We start from the raw sequence: 19,924 nt of genomic DNA, 5'->3' as shown, positions 1-19,924 counted from the left end.
TAACTCAGTTTTTTAAATGTACATAAAATACCCTCAAAAAGAAAAAAAGCTGCAAAGATGAATACCAAAGTGCTAAAAGGCAGGGGTTTCTTCTCCGTTTTTATTTTCCAAATTTTCTACATGGAATTTTTTTCTTAGAACACTAAAAAACTTTTTAAGATACATCTTTATTATTACATTTCCATAATGCATATTGGTATAGTACCTGATGTACAGTATCTGAAGAGATGGAACAAATATTAAATTATCCAACAGCAACTTTAAAGGAAGCAAGAATTTTTTAATCTGCCACTACAAAAGATAGAGAAAAACTCTCGAACAGGACTAACCTGAAGCCTCCCATCCAATGTTCTCTGTATGGTAACACATTTGCTAGGATGAGCTCCATTTGTAGTTATAGCTGTTATTAAAGAATCCAATTCATCTTTTTTCTCCTTCAGCTTCTTTACCAAACTTTCAATTGCTCTTTTTGCAAATGTTTCACTCTCTCCACCTTGTCTATGGCACATCAAACTATGTACAATGCTCAGACAGGCATCATTACTTGTTGGTGTATTTGTAATAGACATATTGTCCATTTGTTAAAGTTATTTCTTTTAAATCAAATATGTCTCCAATTTCCGGAGAAATTTTGATCTTTTCGAGGCAGTGAAAAACAATGGCTAGCGTTCCAAGGAAAATTATTAGGCATGTGGTACTCAGGATAACCTAAAAAAAAGAGACATAGACATTAAAACACATTTCACAAAGTAAATTCAACTACTTGGGAAAAGATGGAATTGCTCCAGTTAAGTCAAAGACTCAGTGCACAGAATTTAAATTTGGTGCTTAGCTTTTTAAATAAAATGTTACTGTTTTTGACATTCCAAAAAATTATTAAAGTTAGTCTTGTTATTATAAGGGCACGCTCAATCAAGTCCTGTGGACTGAACTAGTCACTCTAAAGTTAAATCTTAGCAAAACTTTAAAACGATTACTAATGAAGATAAGCACTTTAAAAATATGCTTAACAGCTAATTAAACCTAAAAGTCCACCATTAATACACATGAAAAATTTAATATCACCTGTTACAAAATGCTGTTTATAAGTTAAAAAACACCCATCTTTCTAAAGAGACCAATGAAAGAATAAAAAGATGAACACAAATTTTTAAATGGGCAAAGTATTTTAATAGCCATTTCTCCGAAGAATGGCCAATAAGTGTATGAAAGATGCTCAAACATCACTAGTCATTAGGGAAATGCAAATCAAAACCACAAGGAGATAAATCAAATTAATCAATTAAATCAAAAGGGCAGACAATATGGGTATTCGCGAGGAAGCAGAGAAATGGAGCCCTCATCCACTGCTAGTGGGACTGCAAAATGAAATTCCTCAACATGTTAAACACAGAGCTACTATATGACCTAGGAATTCCACTCCTAGCAATTCTACCCAAGGTTACTGAAAACCCATGTCCACACAGAAACAGGTACATAACTGTTCACGGCAGTATCATTCCTAACAGCCAGAAGTTACAGTACAAACGCCAGTAACTGAGGACTAGACAAATGAATATATCCACAAAACGTAATATTATTTGGTCATAAAAAAGAATGAAGTACTAATATATGCTACAACATGGATGAACCTTGAAAACATGCTAAGGGGAAAAAAGCGAGTCACAATGGGGCGCCTGGGTGGCTCCGCGGGGGGTAAGTGTCTGCCTTCAGCTCAGGTCATGAACTCGGGGCCCTGGGATCCAGCCCCGTATCAGGCTCCCTGCTCAGCAAGGAGTCTGCTTCTCCCCCTCCCTTTCCCTCTTCCTCCTCCCTTCTCCTCAGGCTCTGTCTCTGTGTCCTCTAATAAAATCTTTAAAAAGGAAAAAAAAAAGTCAGTCAGAAAAGGCCACATATTGTATAATCCCATTTATAAGAAATATCAGTACAGGCGAAGGCATACAAAGAAAAAGCAGATCAGTGTTTGCCAGAGGCTAGGGGGAAGGAAAACAAGAAGCGACCACTAACAGGTATGGAGTTTCTTTTGGGGGTAATGAAATGTTCTAAAATTGATGGTGGTGATGGTCGCACAACTCTGCCACTATGGTTAAAAACATTTATATGCTTTTAAAGAGTGAATTTTAAAGTATGTGAAGTATATATTAATAAAGTTATTATTAAAATAGGAGGCCACTGAATTCCTTAGAAGATTTTACCTGTAAAAGCAGTAAGGTAAATTATTTTCAAAACAAATCAAAATATAGAAAATGAATATTAATAAAGAATCCATTCAATATGTTCAAAACTAAAGTAACTTATCTAACCTTAAGATCACACATGGAATAAGAAAAGGTCTTCAGCCTAAGAATAAATGAGATAAAGCAGGAATGGAGGCTATACTATATGCTGAATTGTTTTTTTGTTTGTTGAGGATACTGTATTCCATACTTATTCTTTTATTTTCTTTTGCTATTTACTTGAATCATTAAAAATCTATCCCCCCTGGGGTGCCTGGCTAGCCTAGTAGGTAGAGGAAGCCACTCTTGATCTCGGGGTTGTGGGTTCAAGCCCCACACTGGGCACAGAGCTTACCAAAAAACCGAAAAACAAAAACCTAACTCATCAGTCTCTACCAAAGCCTCTTCTGATGACCTTTACTTGTGAAGCATTAATTCCACTCAATCACCCAGGATTGGAAAGTAAAACATCCAGTCTCATTTTATCCTAGTTGTCCTCTGAAACACAGCCTAAATGTCTCTTTCCTACACCCCCAATCCAGAAGAAGAACTTTCCTGGTGTGTTTACTGTGTATTCTCTGGTAATTGATCCCCTCCCTCAAATTTAAAACACACCCCAATTACAGCTCAATACATCATATTACAGTTATTTGATTATGTACTTGTCTCATGCTCTGTTGCCACAAATCTAGAAGTTCAAGAAAACAGCAAAACTTTCCCACCTTACAAATTCCCAGCACCACGCACAGTTCCTGATACATACAAGGCAAACACGGATTGACTATAGCTTTTTTATTCTGTGGCATTTCCTTGCAACAAACTTTAAATAATACACATATTCTTGTTGAATTCATTTCTGATAACTACTTTCCAAAAGATTTACTAATTTAAAATGTAATTACAGTGGTTGAGTGTTAACTACTTCACCACTCAGATGATATCATCCCTAAAACTTAAGGTATTTGGGGGCCTAAGGTATCTTAGAAACTGTCTTAATTGCACACTTCTTTGAAAACTGATAAAAATGTCCTCACTTAAATACCACATTCTTGACTTTATGCTGTTGTACTCCCATAACTACAAGTGCCTGAAACATAAAGTTCCCTGCATAAAAAAATAATACCAACAGAGGTATATAGGTGTTTCCCTACATTAAATAGCTCTAGGTAATAATTTTCTAAGAGTGGTATGCAATGATTGGAACTCTTGGGTGACTCAGTCGGAGAGGCATCTGACTTCAGCTCAGGTCATGATTTCAGGGTCCCGGGATCAAGCTCAGAGTCCTCACAGTCAGGTTACCCAATCAATGGGGAGTCGGCTTCTCCCTCTCCTTCTGCTCATGCTATCTCTCTCTCTCTCTCTCTCTCTCAAATAAATAAAATCTTAAAAAAGAATGGAATGCAATGATAGATAAAAGTACTAGAATGGTATAAATAAATCCGTAAGTTCTGATTAAAACTCTAGCAGTATGACAGGCCACCTTACTATGTATTTCAATTCTCTCTGTAAAATGAGAAGATCTTCCTTGCAAACTTTACAGATTCTCTATGGTAGTAATCAAATGCAACACTGTACATAAAAGCAATCTGGGAACCATAAATTGACCAACTCAACAAACACTGTATCTACTAATATGTGCAAAGCAGTCTGATACAAAAAACAAGTAGCACATAATCAGAAAGTGGTTCTCAACTCTATCAGACAAACATCCCATTTTTGTAACAAGTAATTTATATCATCCCCTCTTAGCCATCCTGAAACAAAGTTCTAACATAATTACACATATTTAAAAATTTAATGATGCCTTAGTTGTAATATAATGGAGAAAAAGATTAATATATAATAAAGTGTGCATTTCAATAAAAATGCTCAGGCCTTGATCTTAGGGTCATGAGTTCAAGCCCTACATTGGGCTCCAAACTGTGCATGGAGCCTACTTAAAAAAAAGTTGCTCAGGCATGATACTTGCACTTGTATTCGGGATCATCATAATTATGACAGCATAATTATGACAAATTCAGATCTTCCAGACAGGTGTGTTATTTTGGCAACTCAAATAGCACTATGGAACTGCAGATGGTGACATGGATTTCCCCAAATGGTGAATTCTTGATAAAGTTCAACAAAAAACGTCAACTTAAGAATTAAGAGAAACTTAATTCCTGAAAAAAATGAGTATATATTAAGATGAAATTAGATAATAGCTAATTGTATGTTTTCCTCCTACATGAATTTCTGGGGCATGTGGAAGTGTTTATTGCGATGCATGATAATTCTTCACAGTCCCTCACTATAGGATGGCATCCCTGCACCTATCTACCAAAGCTCCTCTAATTTCTACAACTTCCCTAAAAGTACAGTACTTACTCCATTGCAAACCACCAATCTAGAAGATACAAAGATACAAATTTATTATGACACTAGAGGTAGGTATTAAAGTGATCCAGGACTATATCAATGAGAAAGCATGGGAAGTCAGAGGTAAGATTACCACAATGTATCAGTCAGGCTAGGCTAGGCTTCACTGCAGCAACAACCAAACCCAAAAATAACAGTAGCTTAAAGCAAAGGTCTATTTCATACATAAGGTAAACTCTACATCTGTCACAGATAAACAGATCACTGCCAACTATCATCTTTCAGGAATTAGGCTAACAAAGGCTCCATCACCTCACAGTCCTCAAATGGCAAGGGAAAAGACAGGATAACTCCCGCACTTTTTTTTTTTTTCTGCACTGTCTTTTAAAGTCTATCACTTCTGCTCACATTCGATTCGCCAACGTCATATAGCCATGCCAGTAGTTGTCAACCAGGAAAACTGTCCCTCAGGGGACTTATGGCAATATCTGAAGACATTTTTGATAGTCACAACTGGAATGGAGAGGTGGAAAGCCGAGAACTACAAGTATCAAGTGGGTAAAGGCTAGAGCTGCTGCTAAACATCCTGCAATGCACAGGACAGCACCCCACAACAAAAATTTAGCCAGCCCAAAATGTCAATAGTGCTGAAGCTGAGATCCCCTGAGCCACGCCTAATTTCAATGTGAGGGAGGGAGATGGAGAAGTGCAGTACTACCATGTGCCAGAAGGGAGCCATCAGAATACTGGTGTAATAATATTAATAACTGCCACATTATATGAATATGTGAATAAGAATTTGCCAGGCTGAAGGAAAATCAGGAAAAGCAGTGGGATAAGAGTACAGATGTTTTGTCTAGAGTAGGTTCATCATAGGAAAAAGCAAGGAATAAGGGCATTAGATTTGCATTAGAAAGAAAACTATAAGGAAAGCGTGGAGAATAGCTTTGGAAAGAGAAACAAAACTTGTTAGGAGACAGTGATCAAAAAAGTGATAGGGCCTAGATTAGGGGCATGGGCAATGGAAACAAGGAACCAGTATTTCTAGGTAGGATAGATTTTTTTCATCAACTAAGTATTGAGGTGACAAGAAAGAATGGGGCAGCCTGGATGGCTCAGCGCCGCCTTCAGCCCAGGGCCTGATCCTGGGGATCCAGGATTGAGTCCCACATCGGACTCCCTGCATGGAGCCTGCTTCTCCCTCTGCCTGTGTCTCCGCCTCTCTCTCTCTCTCTCTCTCTCTCTCTCTCTCTCTCTGTGTGTGTGTGTGTGTGTGTCTCATGAAGAAATAAATAAAATCTTTAAAAAAAAAAAAAGGAAGGAATAGTCAAAAAAACCTATTTCCTAGTTAAGGAAATAATGAAGAAAAATAAAAGATTTTAAAAGTAACAAACCAAGTCACTCTTGGTTTCCACTCAGGCTGTGATCTCAGGATTGGGATGGAGCCACACGTAGGGCTTTGCTCTCAGCAAGGAGTCTGCTTGGGACTCTCTCTTCCTCTCTGTCCTTCCCCCCAGCACGCATGTGCACATGCTCTCTCAAGGGAGGGAGGGAAGGAACAAACAATCAAACTAACTCTCTAAAATTGAAAACGTTGAGTGCTGGCTTGAGAGGTTCTCATGGGGATTCATAAACTTTAACGAACGTTGACCTTGTTTAATTTCTCAGATGTCTGTTTACTTTTGAATTATCAGAAATATTATATATGTAAAACATACAACTATATTTTCTAGAAGTTATAGGTATTTTGATCAAATCAATAAGCTACTTAATAGAAGTACGAGATAAGTGTTTATGTTTAACATGAAAAAAAAAACCTGGTCTGATGAAATATCACTAGAAAGAAATTCTAAGTACAGGCTTACAAGCAGAAAACATATAAAGGTGTCCAGGCTTAGTTTAACTGCCTATAGCAGAAGTCACAGCCTAGATTCTAAACAGAGGAAAGTTTGAAAATTGGGGTTCCTTAAACTGAAGGTAACTGGAGATGCATTCCCAAGAGGATAAAGGATTATGTGCACAGATATTAATGATTATAAAATCTGAGATGCAATGATACAATCAAACAAAAAAAAGGATGTTTTTGTGTTAACTTTCAAGATGAACTACAAGGGAAAAATTTAGACATATGCTGCTTCTTCACCCATAGGTCTTGTGTAAGTGTCATATTGGTGTTACCAGGCTTCACCTTAAATAATCTTATTTTAAAACCAACTTTGTAACTAGACTTACTCTGGGGGTAATTTTGTAACATATAATATCAAAATACCATCATATACACCCAACACTAATAGGATACCGTATACCTCAATTATACCTCAACTAAAAAAGAAGTTTGCTGGGGTACCTAGTGGCTGAGTCAGTTAAGCATCTGCCTTTGGCCCAGGTCACGATCCTAGGGTCCCTGTGTCAAGGCTCCCTGCTCAGCTGGGAGTCTGCTTCTCCCACTCCCTCTGCTGCTCCCCCTGCTTATACTCTCTTGCTCTCTCTCAAATAAATAAATGAAATCTAAAAAAAAAAAAAAAAAGGCTTGCTTCAATGGGGGACTTAACTCCTCTGCATTTCTGGGTTGTGTCATCTGGCCCCTTTGGTTGCTGCACCAGAAATGAGATCCCATGCCCTACCACACAGCATCTCATCCAGGTCCCAAGGAGGGAGAGGGGCCAGAACTCAGAGGGGTGACTGGTCAGTCTGGCTGTGCAGCAGACCCAATGACTAGTAACCTCCAGGTGGTAAAGCCATGCAGTCACAAACAGAAGAGGAAGATGAGTGCAGCAACTAAAACAGAAAAAAACTGCTAATGATCTGGGAGGCGAGAGCATTAAGAGAATCTCAGAAGGAGCAAAAGATGTGCCTGATCTGAGTATTCCATATCAGAGTTTCAAATACAGTTACTGATAGGGTGTTACAGGCTGAAATGTCCCCTGAACCTCACCAAAATTTGTTATGTTGAAGCTCTAACCCTCAGTACTCTTTCAGAATGTGATTATATTTGGAGACAAAGCTTTAAAGAGGTTAATTTAAATGAGATGATTAGGGTGGACCCTGATCTAACATGAGTGGTGTCCTTACAAGAAGAGATCAGGACACAGACATAGACAGAGAGAAGACCATTTGAAGGTCTCTATCACAAGGTAGAGGATAGAGCCATCTGCAAGCCAAGGAGATAAACCACAGAAGAAATCAACCCTGCTGACACTTTGATCTTGGTCTTCCAGCCTCCAGAACTGTGAGAAAATAAGTTTCTGTTATTTAAGCAACAAACAAAACAAAACAAAAAGCCCCAACATTTTTCTGGATTCATAAATTAGAGGTTGCTAAAAAGGAGAATCAACAAAGTCCTCTAAGTGACACCTGTTTTTTGTCTTCTAAGGAAAATCTCCCCATCCTGAGACGCGCGGGTGGCTCAGTGGTTGAGTGTCTGCCTTCGACTCAGGGCATGATCCCAGAATCTGGGATTGTGTCCTGCATCAGGCTCCCTGCAGGGAGCCTGCTTCTCCCTCTGCCTGTGTCTCTGCCTCTCTCTGTGTGTCTCTCATGAATAAATAAATAAAATCTTTAAAAAAAAAAAAAAAAAGGAAAATCTCCCCATCCGGGTAGCGAGACAATCCCCAGCTTAACAAGAGTCACCTCCCAGCTACAGTAGTTGTTTGAAAGATGGTACTGGACCCAAGTCCAGTCAATGACACAGCTCCAGGACAGCTCTGCTGGAATTACAGAGGGGAAAAAAAAAATCTCTCTCTGCTGGACTTGACACTGGGAGTACCGTGGAGCTGACCTGAGACTTAAACTAACAGAAAGGAAAGCAAAGCCAAGCCAAAGAGTCCTGATGATACTGGCTGGTTGTGACCCAGGATCCAGCACTCTGAGGCCAGCTCTATTTCCAGATCAAGCCAATGAATTCTCCTTTTGACAAGAGTTAGACTGTCACATGTTTCCCAGTATACAATCACTGGAGAAAAATTAACATTCTCAGAAATAACAGTGATATAATACAAACCACATAAAAATTGGAACCACTCAATAGTTAATAAACAGATAATTAGTTACTTTAAAATAGCAGTTATCAAATTATCTAATTCAGGTCTCCTTATTTACATTCTTAATTACTGAGAATTCCAAATAGCTTTTATGTTCTAAAATCTAAAAGATGTTTAAATATGTATTTTATTAAATTAATTTAAAATAATGTGTTAATATAATGTTTTATGAAAAAATAATTACTTTCCAAAACAAACAAAAATATCAGTATTCAGAGTGGCATTGTTTTCCATTTTTGCTAATTTCTTTAATGCATGACTTAAAAGAAGACAGCTGGATTCTCATATTTGCTTCTGCATTCAATGTGTTGTGATATGTTGTGTCAGTTAAAGTACATGAAGAATACGTGCCTCATATACATACATACTAGGAAAAGAGAGGAATATTTTAATGGCTTTTTTAGATAATAAGAGTTATTCATCTTTTATTCAACACCAAAATGCAACAACTGGCAATCTTTAAAGGTTAGCTGCAACGTGGAATCTGAAACTGCTATCAATGAACTTCTTGGCTGTTATATAAAGATCCAAGGGTGTATACTGTACTTTGAATGGATGATTTTGTAACATCATGCACTGACCATTGAAAAATACTGGTTCAATGAATTATACAGATCTTCCAAATGCTGACACATTTCCTTACACAATATATGTTTTTTTAAAAATCACATTCATTAATATCACCACCAATCTCATCAGAAAAGTCTTTAAGTATAATGCATTTGGCAAGCCCATGTGGCAGACGCAAATTTTCAAATCTAAAATTTTCACTTGAAAGATCAGATTTTATCACTGGCAACAACTAGTTATTCTCCTTGAGTGTCAGGCCCACTCTACTAATTTTCAAGAAAATGCCTGCCAAATATCCAAGTCTGAGAAACTACGGCTCATCTATCAATCGTTCTCTTATGTAAAAATAAGAGTGGTATTTCATTAAAAAGCAGCTAATTTACCTTGCAGTTCAACCAACCAAACAAGAACTATTCCTAGAGATGAACCTTGTACTTGGATGTGCAGAGGAACTACTTTATGCACGCTTCCATTTAATCACACTGAATATTAAAAAAGATATGCACTCCAGGGTAGAGATTTTTAAAATAAAACTTTTTACTGCTTCACCAAGGATATTCTTAAGTGAAACATTTTTTCAAATGGTTAGTATGTGTTTAGCTGTGAATAACACAGTAAAGATTCATACAGTTTGTTTGTTTTTTTTTAATTTTTTATTATTATTTATTTATGATAGAGAGAGAGAGAGAGGCAGAGACACAGGCATAGGGAGAAGCAGGCTCCATGCACCGGGAGCCTGATGTGGGATTTGATCCCGGGTCTCCAGGATCGCGCCCTGGGCCAAAGGCAGGCGCTAAACCGCTGCGCCACCCAGGGATCCCGATTCATACAGTTTGATGCCACTACCTTGATTTATGCTAAGGTGCCAATGGTTTACCACCCAACACTGGTTCTTCACTATCAGAGCAGATGTCAACACAGAAAAACAGCAAGTAACATGTTTTATTATGAAAATAATCTTGACTTCAAGAATTTCTTAAAATAAAGGGTCACCGGAACCCCAGGAGTCTGTGGACTACACTTGGGAACCACTATTTCTTATTTATTTTTTAAAAGAATTTATTTATTTATTCATGAGAGAGAGAGAGGGAGGCAGAGACACAGGCAGAGGGAGAAGCAGACTTCCCACTGAGCAGGGAGCCCTGACGTGGGGCTGGATCCCAGGACTCCAGGATCACAACCTGAGTAGAAGGCAGCTGCTTAATCACCTGAGCCGTGCAAGTGCCCCATGAGAAACACTATCTTAAAGATTGAAAACTGGGATCCCTGGGTGGCGCAGCGGTTTGGTGCCTGCCTTTGGCCCAGGGCGCGATCCTGGAGACCCGGAATCGAATCCCACGTTGGGCTCCCGGTGCATGGAGCCTGCTTCTCCCTCTGCCTATGTCTCTGCCTCTCTCTCTCTCTCTCTGTGTGACTATCATAAATAAATAAATAAATAATTAAAAAAATTTAAAAAAAAGATTGAAAATTAAGGTGCGGGGATCCCTGGGTGGCTCAGCGGTTTGGCGCCTGCCTTTGGCCCACGGCGCGATCCTGGAGTCCCGGGATGGAGTCCCATGTCGGGCTCCCTGCATGGAACCTGCTTATCCCTCTGCCTGTGTCTCTGCCTCTCTTTCTCTATCATAAATAAAAAATAAAAATAAAAAAAAAGAAAATTAAGGTGAATTTTAATAACTGATAACTGAAAAATAAGTGTCATACAACCTCTGAAATGAAGGAAACAATCAATTCATCTAGCTTATTCTTTCAAAAGAGGTATTTCAGAATCCCCTGAAGATTAGCCCAGCCTTACTAACTGTATATCAAGAGTAGGGGCCTATCTTTAAAAAAGGCACTCTAGGAGTATGAGGGGCTGTCAGTTTTACAAAGCACTGATCTAGTCTATGCTAGTCTACACATCTCACTTTACAAATTACTAAAAGATAGTGAAATAAACGGCAATATCATGAATATATGCAATTGATTAAAAGACTAATTGCATAGAAGTCATGTCATTTTTCTTTACTATTAAACTAGCTGCTTAATTTCAGCATCTATACACATAAAATTCTTCCTTTACTTTAGTGGGGCATATCTATGACACTGATGTACTGCATTTATGTACAATGATACCTGGTTTTATCTTACCCCATTAAGTACTACTTCTGGTCATCCCCTCATCAGATGATTGAATTATTGCAATAACTAGTGTCTGCTGATATACTCTAGAATTCACTAGCAAATATTACTGATAAATATCCTTAAGTTACATTTAGAAATACTTTTTGACTTGAAAAATACCTAATTAATCCACATTAAAATAAATAATACTTTACTACAAAAGACAAATATTCATAACAGGGCGTTAAAAAAATAATAAGTGATATGCATTCCAAACATGCAACCTGGGGTTTGATGGATTTTAAGTAAATTACTCCAGTGCACCAATGACTGGAAAATAAAGCTTGTCCCCTATTAAAACAAAGCAATAAGGATAAAATATCCAAAGTCTTTAAAATCAGGAAGTACTCGAAAAATAACAATAATAGGGGATCCCTGGGTGGCGCAGCGGTTTGGCACCTGCCTTTGGCCCGGGGGCGCGATCCTGGAGACCCGGGATTGAGTCCCACGTCGGGCTCCTGGTGCATGGAGCCTGCTTCTCCTTCTGCCTGTGTCTCTGCCTCTCTCTCTCTCTCTCTCTCTCTGTGACTATCATAAATAAATAAAAAATAAAATAAAATATTTAAAAAATAACAATAATAAAGATTCCCGTGCCTCCTCCATTCAATTCCCATTCTGAATGTGTGTGTTGGAATGAAATGTGGGAAAAGAAAAATTAAAAAAGAAGAAAAAAAGCAAAACAAAACTCTTCCAGAGATGGAGATACAACTACTCTTCAACCAGCACTTGGGAACTACTTCAGCTGATGTAAATGGAAAACTGAATATATCCTCCTTAGATGATTTCCAAAGAAATGCTAACTAGTTGGGCTTGCTGAGCAACATCTCACAGGGGGTAAGTTAACTCCTGACACCAAAAGCTAAATGCAACTTGCCTCCCAGCAACCAGTGAAGTGACCAGTTAACTGGTGCCTAGAAAATTTTATGGTTTCCAAGCAGATTAACCCCCTTTGAAGACCAAATTCCATTGGGAGTTTAGATGCTAATTTTGACACTTAAAGTCCTAAGTCTCTAAAAGGAGCCCAAGTAAACTTTTTAGAATACTTTAAAAAAACAAAAACAAAAAGATCAACTTCCTATTTAGAATAGTAATGCTATACCAACTTATCATGGGAAATACAAGTCCCTAAAACCTGCTACCAGACATTTCAAATGAATTGAAAAATGAACAAAGGAGAAAAGAAGGGAGAGAGGAACACATGAAGATGAAGGGACAAACAATGAAGCAAGACAAATGTGGCAATACCTTCAGGAGACCCACTAAGTTAGATGTGAGATGACTACACAGTACATATGTACACCATTGTATTAAACGATGTAAAGCCAACACAAGAGAAATAGTTCAAAATATAAAGTTACAGGACCCCAATAGCTAAACCACCTTCAATTCTGATCTTGCTGCATCCCAGGCCCACTGAATCACAATTTCTGGAGGTGGGATCCAGCCACCAGATTTTGCAAAGCTTCCCAGAAGATTTCAAAATGCAGCCAAGGTTGAGAACCATTGTCCTCAACCTTGGGAGTAAAAAAGTAATAAAAAGATGAATTCCGGGGATGCCTGGGTGGCTCAGCGACTGAGTGACTGCCTTTGGCTCAGCTCATGATTCCGGGATCCTGGGATAGAGTCCCATCGGGCTCCCTGCAGGGAGTCTGCTTCTCACTAGGCCTGTGTCTCTGCCCCTCTCTTTCTCATGAATAAATAAAAATCTTAAAAACAAACAGAAAAAAAAAAAAAAAACATGAATCCCACACAGGTAAAAGTTTCCCAAAGTGCAAACAATTTTCATGTAAAATGTAAATAAATAGTGTCTTTGAAATTAAATATATTTACAATCATCACCAACTTTAAGATGTCGTAATAGACAGTCTTTACAATCCGTCTCTGGTAGCTATCTATCTGACCTACGATATAATTTGCAGTAGCAAATAATCAAGACTTAAATTATAAGATTCTGACCACTTACCACCTTAGTTTTATGTAAGTAAGCACTACCCTAGTTTCTATCCACTCTCATAGTTAATACAAATTTTCCTGGATGCCAATCACACCAGAAAATAATGTCAAGGTGACACAACCTAAAATACTTTGTTCCTGAGAAACTGGAATTCAGCCACATTTCCCATCACCAAAATTACACATTTTAAAATGAGGGATAAAATCCAAAAATTCTAAATCTGATTCATTACCAAGCATATGTTTTGTCATATTATGATGCAAACAGTATCATACTGAAAGTTACTCAAATATCTACACATATTTATCAACTGTTTGAAGTTCTTTTTAAAACAACCAAATCTTCATCAACTGTTGAGTAAAAAGCCCAAAATTTGGTAATTTAACAAAGTTATATTATATTCTGTGTTATGCTGATCCAAGTCCTTTAACTTTCATTTAGTGTAGAAAATAATGAAATCAACGGAACTGTTTTAGTTGTTAGTTTTACACATGATTAAGCATCAATTCAGAGTCAACATTTCATCATCGCTTAAGCAAAACAAAAATTTCTGCCTAACCACACAATCTTCTAGAAAAAAAGGAAATCAAAACATGTACCATGAGCACCGAAACGGCCAACGTAAGATGTTTAAAGCCTTGTTTACTATCAAAATCACTGGATGGAAGATGGGAAAAAGTTAGGCATGAGCTAGAGGGGAACAATATAGAACTGAAATAATTTTAAACATAAAAAAAGGGTACTCAACAAAATAGGCAAAATTTTAGGACTAAAAATGCGTTTTAAATGAACGCGACAGATCCTGCAGGGTTAAGAGCCCTAGTAGAGGCCGCAGCAATTCACAGCTCAATTAGGATAGTGTCTAATGACGTTACTACAACACCAGCTCAAACAGAAAAAAACAGCTTCCAAGCCAGAGGGCTGGAGCGTGACTGGGCAGCATAAATTAGTTTAATGCTTTTTTCTCTTTAATATGGGGTGGGGGGGTGTCTAAAGGGGAATGCAGAAAAACAATTCCGACACAAACAGCTCAACCAAAATGTAGCTTCAGAATAAAACATACATAGGTTTTTAGATTTGCTGCTTCGTAGTGTAAGCAGCGTTGCTTCAAGCAGCAAAGTCATTAGAAAAGGCCAATGATCCATGTAAAAATTTCAAATTCACCTTCTCAGCCCAAATTTCCATCAAATCTGAAACTGACGTGCAATTCTTTTCTAAGCTCGAGATTTACAAGGCGGGCACTCAGCTAAACAGAGAAGCTTCCCCTCAGGCCCTCCTACTCGGAAAATCAAAGAATTAAGAAGATGCAGTGCCTCTTCAAGCAACCTCACCCAAAAACCTGGAAAGCAAAGAAAAAGCCACTTCTATTAACAGACCCACGAAAGGTTCTATCCATTTTCCCTAGAAAGGCTCTTAGGTTTAATTCTGACAACTTAAACCTACACAATTCATCACGCCCTTTAGAACTCAAAACCCTGCGAGTCCTAAACCCTCAGCCTGTTGGTTCTGGTAACAAACCCGTTTAGGGAAACAAAGTCACAGCTCATGAAACAGCAGCAGGATGCCATATTTTAAGAAGTTAATCACATCATTTACAACTTGAAATGTCACATACTCGGCATATCAGAACTTTTCAGAAGAAAAAATAAGAAGTCCTTAACGGAAAAGTCCTCACGCCTCAGAGGCTCCCGGGCAACACGGCGCAGGTGCAGGAAGGCAGGTGCAGGAAGGCAGGCGCCGGCACCGCGGCCCACCCACCCAGCTGCGTCCTAAATCCCGTTACTTTTTCAAAGCGTGGATTTCCTTATTTCCTCTTAAGACTCCACGGTCTGTTCCAACAAAAACTACTCAACCTACTTTTTTAAGATCCACAGAGCCAACTGCTGCTGAGGCTCAAGGGGGCGCTCCCCGCGGGGACTCAAGGGGTGCTCCCTGCAGAAACTAGGGTGCTCCCTGAGGGGACTCACGGGGTGCTCCCTGCAGAGACTAGGGTGCTCCCTGCGGGGACTCAAGGGGTGCTCCCTGCAGAGACTCAAGGGGTGCTCCCTACGAAGACTAGGGTGCTCCCTGCAAAGACTAGAGTGCTCCCTGCGGGGACTCAAGGGGGCACTCCCCGGGGAGACTCAAGAGAACACTCCCTGCAGGGACTCAAGGGGCTGCTCCCTGAGAAGACTAAGGTGCTCCCTGCGGGGACTCAAGGGGGTGCTCCCTGCGAAGACTAGAGTGCTCCCTGCGGGGACTCAAGGGGGCGCTCCCCGGGGAGACGCAAGAGGACACTCCGTGCGGGGACTCAAGGGGGTGCTCCCCGCGGGACTCAAGGGGTGCTCCCTGCAGCAGGTCGGGGCCCCTACCGAGCCTCTGCACCCCAGCTCCTCCGCACCCCGGCTCGCGGTCAGGAGATGCCCAGGAGCCCGCTGCGCCGCGTCCAAGACCCCGAAGGGCCCGCAGCCCCACCTCAGAGTACAGCGCAAAAGGCATCAAGGAACTGGGTCCAAAGTGAATTCATCGGAAATAAAATGTGTTCGTGAAAAAGAATCTTTCACCAGGGCTTTGGGGGGGGGGGGAGGTGGCTGCGCATCACCACCAGCAGAGCTGTCGGACACCCCTCCAGGCCCCAAAGCCACCTTTCAAGTTAACCCAACACGCCCATTTCTTTGAAAATCTTCCCTGAGAAATGATAACCTCAGTTTTGGGGGCAAGTGATGGAGCCACCGCCCTCCGTCCGTCCTACAGAGCCTCACGCCCAACGCTCGCAGTCCCAGCAGCAGGAGAAACTGGGTCTTTGGGTTTTCACTGGGAGTGGGGTGGGGTGGGGTGGGGGGCGGCCGGGTGCTGATTAGGGGAAGGATTGCGGGGTGGAGGGGCGGGGGGTAGAGGGATGGAGGGGGGCGGCGGGGGTGGACCGGATGGAGGGATGGAGATGGAAGGGTGGAGGGGTGGAGGAGTGGGGAATGGAGAGGTGGAGGGGTGGGGGGTGCTGATCTGGGGAGGGGGGAAGGATTGGGTGTGGAGGGGTGGAGAGGTGGAGGGATGGAGGCTGCGGGGGGCTGCCAGGTGCTGATCAGGAGGGGGGAGGGATGGAGGGGTGCGGGGGAGGGGCGGGCGCAGGTCAGCGGGAGGGCTCCCTCCCTCCCCCCCACCCCCGCCCGCTCCTGAGCCGCGAGAGCGCCCAGCGCAGGCCGAGGAGAGCGCCGGAGCGGCCCCGGCAGGAAGGGAAAGTGGAGGACAAAGGCAGCACCGACGTGTCCCCGAGACGGGAAACTTCGGGCGCGCTCGGCGGGGGCGGCGGGCGCAAGTCCTCGGAGCAACAAAGACCGACGGCGACAGCAAAGGAGCCGCGGCGGGCGCGGGGGCGCTGGGCCCGGGACGCGAGGCGCGCGGCCCCCCCGGCCCCCCGCCCCGCCCCCCGCGCACGCGCACACGCACGCGCACGCGCACACGCACGCACCGGCCGCCCGAGCCCGCCCCGGGGCGGGGAAGCCCGGGGGTGGGGGGGCGCCGGCCCGGCCGGGGAAGGGGAGGGCACGGGGCCGTTACCTGGGCTCCGCCGCCGCCGCCGCCGCCCGTCCACGGACCGCCGCTCCCCCCGCGCCCCCGCCCCTCCTCGCCGCCGCCGCCGCCGCCCGCCGGCCGCCTCGAGCTCCCGGGCCGCCCCGCGGGGGGGGGGGGGGCCTCGGTCGCGGGGCTCCCGGCTCCCCTAGCCGCTCCCGCCGCCGGGCGGCCGCGCCGCTGAAGGGCCGGCGGGCAGGGCCTCCCGAGGACGGCGCGCGGGCGCCAACGCGGGCCCCGCCACCCGAGCCGTTCCGCTAGCGCAGCGGCGACGACGACCAGGGCCGTGTTGTTGCTGCCAACTTGTCGGGAGGCCACGGAGCATGCGCGCACGGCGACCACATCCGGGTAACTGCAGGCCTCGGCCCGTGCCCCCGCAGCTCCCTCTCCCGCGGCCCCGCCCCCCGCGGAGCGCCGGCGGGGGGGTTGTGCGCAGGCGCGGGGCGCAGGCGCGGTGCGCGGCCCGGCGCGCGGCCCGGCGGCCGGCGGCCCCGAGGGCGGACACCTGCCGGGTCCCCTCCGGGCTCCGCGGCGCGCGGACCGGCAGCCCGTGCGGGAGTGTGGCCGCGGGTCACGGAGGCCAGTGGACGGGGCTCAAGGACCTGCCACGCACCTCTTGAGGCCACCTGTGGGGCGAAACTCGGCTTTGGAGTGCGCACTTACTTACCTCAAACTTTTCCAAGATGCGCGCATTTCTTTTATATTTAAAAGTTCCAGAAAACACGTACGAGTTGCATACTTCTAAATTTTTGTTTTATTTTTTACCACCTAGAAAAAACTTTCCCGGGCGGGGGGGGCCCGACGCAAGCTAGTGGCGGGGAAGCGCTCAGACCCTCCGTACACCCGCCGCCCTGCGGCCCCGCCCGGCCCAGCGCCGGCCCCGCCCGCTGTCCCCACGGCGTCCCGCCCCCCCTTCCCCGCACCCGTCCCCGACCTCGTCCCCACCCCGCTGTCCCCACACCCCGTCCCCGCCCCGGTCCCCGCACCCGTCCCCGTTCCTGCCCCGCTGTCCCTGCCCCGCTGTCCCCGTCCCCGTTCCCGCCCCGCTGTCCCTGCCCCGCTGTCCCCGTCCCCGCACCCGTCCCCGTTCCCGCCCTGCTGTCCCCGCCCCGCTGTCCCCGCCCCTTCCCAAGCTGTCCTCGCCTGGCTGTCCCCACGCTGTTCCCCCTGCTATCCCCGCCCGGCTGTCCCCACGGCGTCCCGCCCGTTCCCGAGCTGCCCCCCACCCCCCCCCGCACCACAGCATCCCGCACTCCTGCGTGTCCCGCCGCCGTCGTCTCCCGTGTTCCCTGCTCCTGGGTCCAGGAAGACTTTCCAAGACTAGTTTTAAGGGAATTCACTTAGAGAGCTCCCGTTGCTAGTGCACTACTTAACACAATGGCTCAGCTTGAGAAGTCACCTGAGGACAGAGCATCCTCTTCCAAAACTGTCATTCTCCCATCTATCGGAATAAAGTGACATTCTCATCCATTACTGCAGGTGCATCAACTCAAGATGTATTTATTTACTTTTTTATTTTAGAGTAAGAGGGAATGTGGGGGTGGGAGGGGGAGCAGAGGGAGAGAGAGAGAGAGAGAAGCCCAAGCGGACAACGTGTTGAGTGTGGGGCTCGATGCGGGGCTCGACCCCACAACCCTGAGATCATGACCTTAGCTGAAATCCAGTCATGCAGGCAAGCAACCGAGTCGTCCCGGCACCCCGACTCCAGATGTAAAACCCCCAGGACAATTCAGGGGGACAATTCAAAAACTGGCGTCTGATGAAAGAGCGAGTGACCTGAATGAACGGGTTATAAATTCTTTGCAAGTCAGGTGGTTCCCAGTTCTTTGCTATCAGCAAAACTGAAGGAAGGTCTAACCGGGTGGCTGGGTACCAGAGCAGCAGGTGGCTCCTAAGTTCCTACTTCTACCTCAGACGCAGTTAAAAGTAACATGGCTCTCGGGCACCTGGGTGGCTCAGCGGGTTGAGCGTCTGACTCTTGATGGCAGCTTAGGTCTTTATCTCGGGGCCTGAGCTCCAGCCCCACCTCAGCCACAGCAACACCCTTGTAACTAAGCCTCTTCGTTCCCATCTGTGTTACCTATTTCTTGCTGTGTAACGATTTGACCACACATTTAGCAGCTTAACACAACACGCATTTATTAGTTGACAGGTCGTATGGGTCGGAGTTCAAGCGCGGCTTAGCTGGGTCCTCTGCAGGATCACAGGCCAGAGCTTGGCGGGGAAAGGAGGCGCCTCCAGACTGCCGGCTGCAGGACCCAAGGCCATAGTCCCTTGCTCACTGTCAGCTGCAGGTGGCTTTAGCTCTTTGTCCTGTGGACCCCTCCCCAGGGAGGCTTACAGGATGGCAGTTGCCCCGTCAAAGCCACAAGGGGAGAGTCTCCGTGTAGCACGCTGGTAACGACCATATGTGACATAACCATGTGTGCATGACCACACACACCTGGGCACCTCTGCCGCGCTCTGTTGGCCAGAGGCACCACCTCTCTCAAGGGAAGGACCCCAGATAAGGGCTCGGATGCCAGGAAGCAGGGCCCATGCAGGGCCACATCAGAGCCCAGTACACCGTGTCTACTTAAGCCGACAATGATCCCTGCAGTCCCAGCCTCCTCGGAGTTTCTCTTCAGGTTCTCTTCACTTTCTTGCTTTAGGGAAACTCGACTTTCCCCTGGGACAGTGCATCCCAGGCCCCCTCCCAAGTAGTGGCTGCTGTGTTTTCACCCATAAGCCTCACGGGCTGTGCCTGGAAAGAGGTAGATGTCCCCCTGGCTCCTCAAGAGACCACCCCCCCCCACTAACCTGCAGCTTTCAATCGTGTTGTCCAGTATCCCTCATTGCTGCTTTCATCCCCCTTCAGTTTTTCACCATTTGTTCCTGTCAGCCACTCCAATATCACTTCTGTCCAATCCTAGGTGCTTCTAGTGCACATGTGGATGATCTTTCCAATACCCTGACCTCTCAGAGCTGACTTCTCCTCCAGGGATCTGTCCCTCCCTAACTCAGCCTCTCACTTCCACAGGCATACTCACAGAAGCCTTATCAAACTTTGCAACTTCATCATAATCACAGTTTCAAAC

The 19,924-nt window shown here is 44.5% G+C and overlaps 1 protein-coding gene across 3 annotated transcripts in view; it reads right to left on the bottom strand.

Moving 5' to 3' along the window:
- LOC129495555 (mothers against decapentaplegic homolog 4) overlaps window positions 1–19,924 on the bottom strand; it is an 88,988-nt gene that overhangs the window by 32,564 nt on the left and 36,500 nt on the right. For 2 of the 3 annotated variants that reach the window (XR_008661546.1, XM_055303189.1), the window contains one exon: window positions 330–708. Coding sequence is in view for 2 of the 3 variants with exons in the window: in XM_055303189.1 (XP_055159164.1) it covers window positions 330–578 (249 nt within the window). In the remaining variant the exon portion in view is untranslated. Of the gene's footprint in view, window positions 1–329; window positions 709–16,835; window positions 16,880–19,924 lie in introns of those variants that run through there. The other variant, XM_055303188.1, reaches the window with a different exon arrangement.

Source organism: Nyctereutes procyonoides, unplaced genomic scaffold, assembly GCF_905146905.1.
Source record: "Nyctereutes procyonoides isolate TBG_1078 unplaced genomic scaffold, NYPRO_anot_genome, whole genome shotgun sequence".
NCBI lineage: Eukaryota > Metazoa > Chordata > Mammalia > Carnivora > Canidae > Nyctereutes > Nyctereutes procyonoides.
Note: the sequence above shows the minus strand (reverse complement) of the source record. Positions and strands in the feature narration are given on the sequence as shown.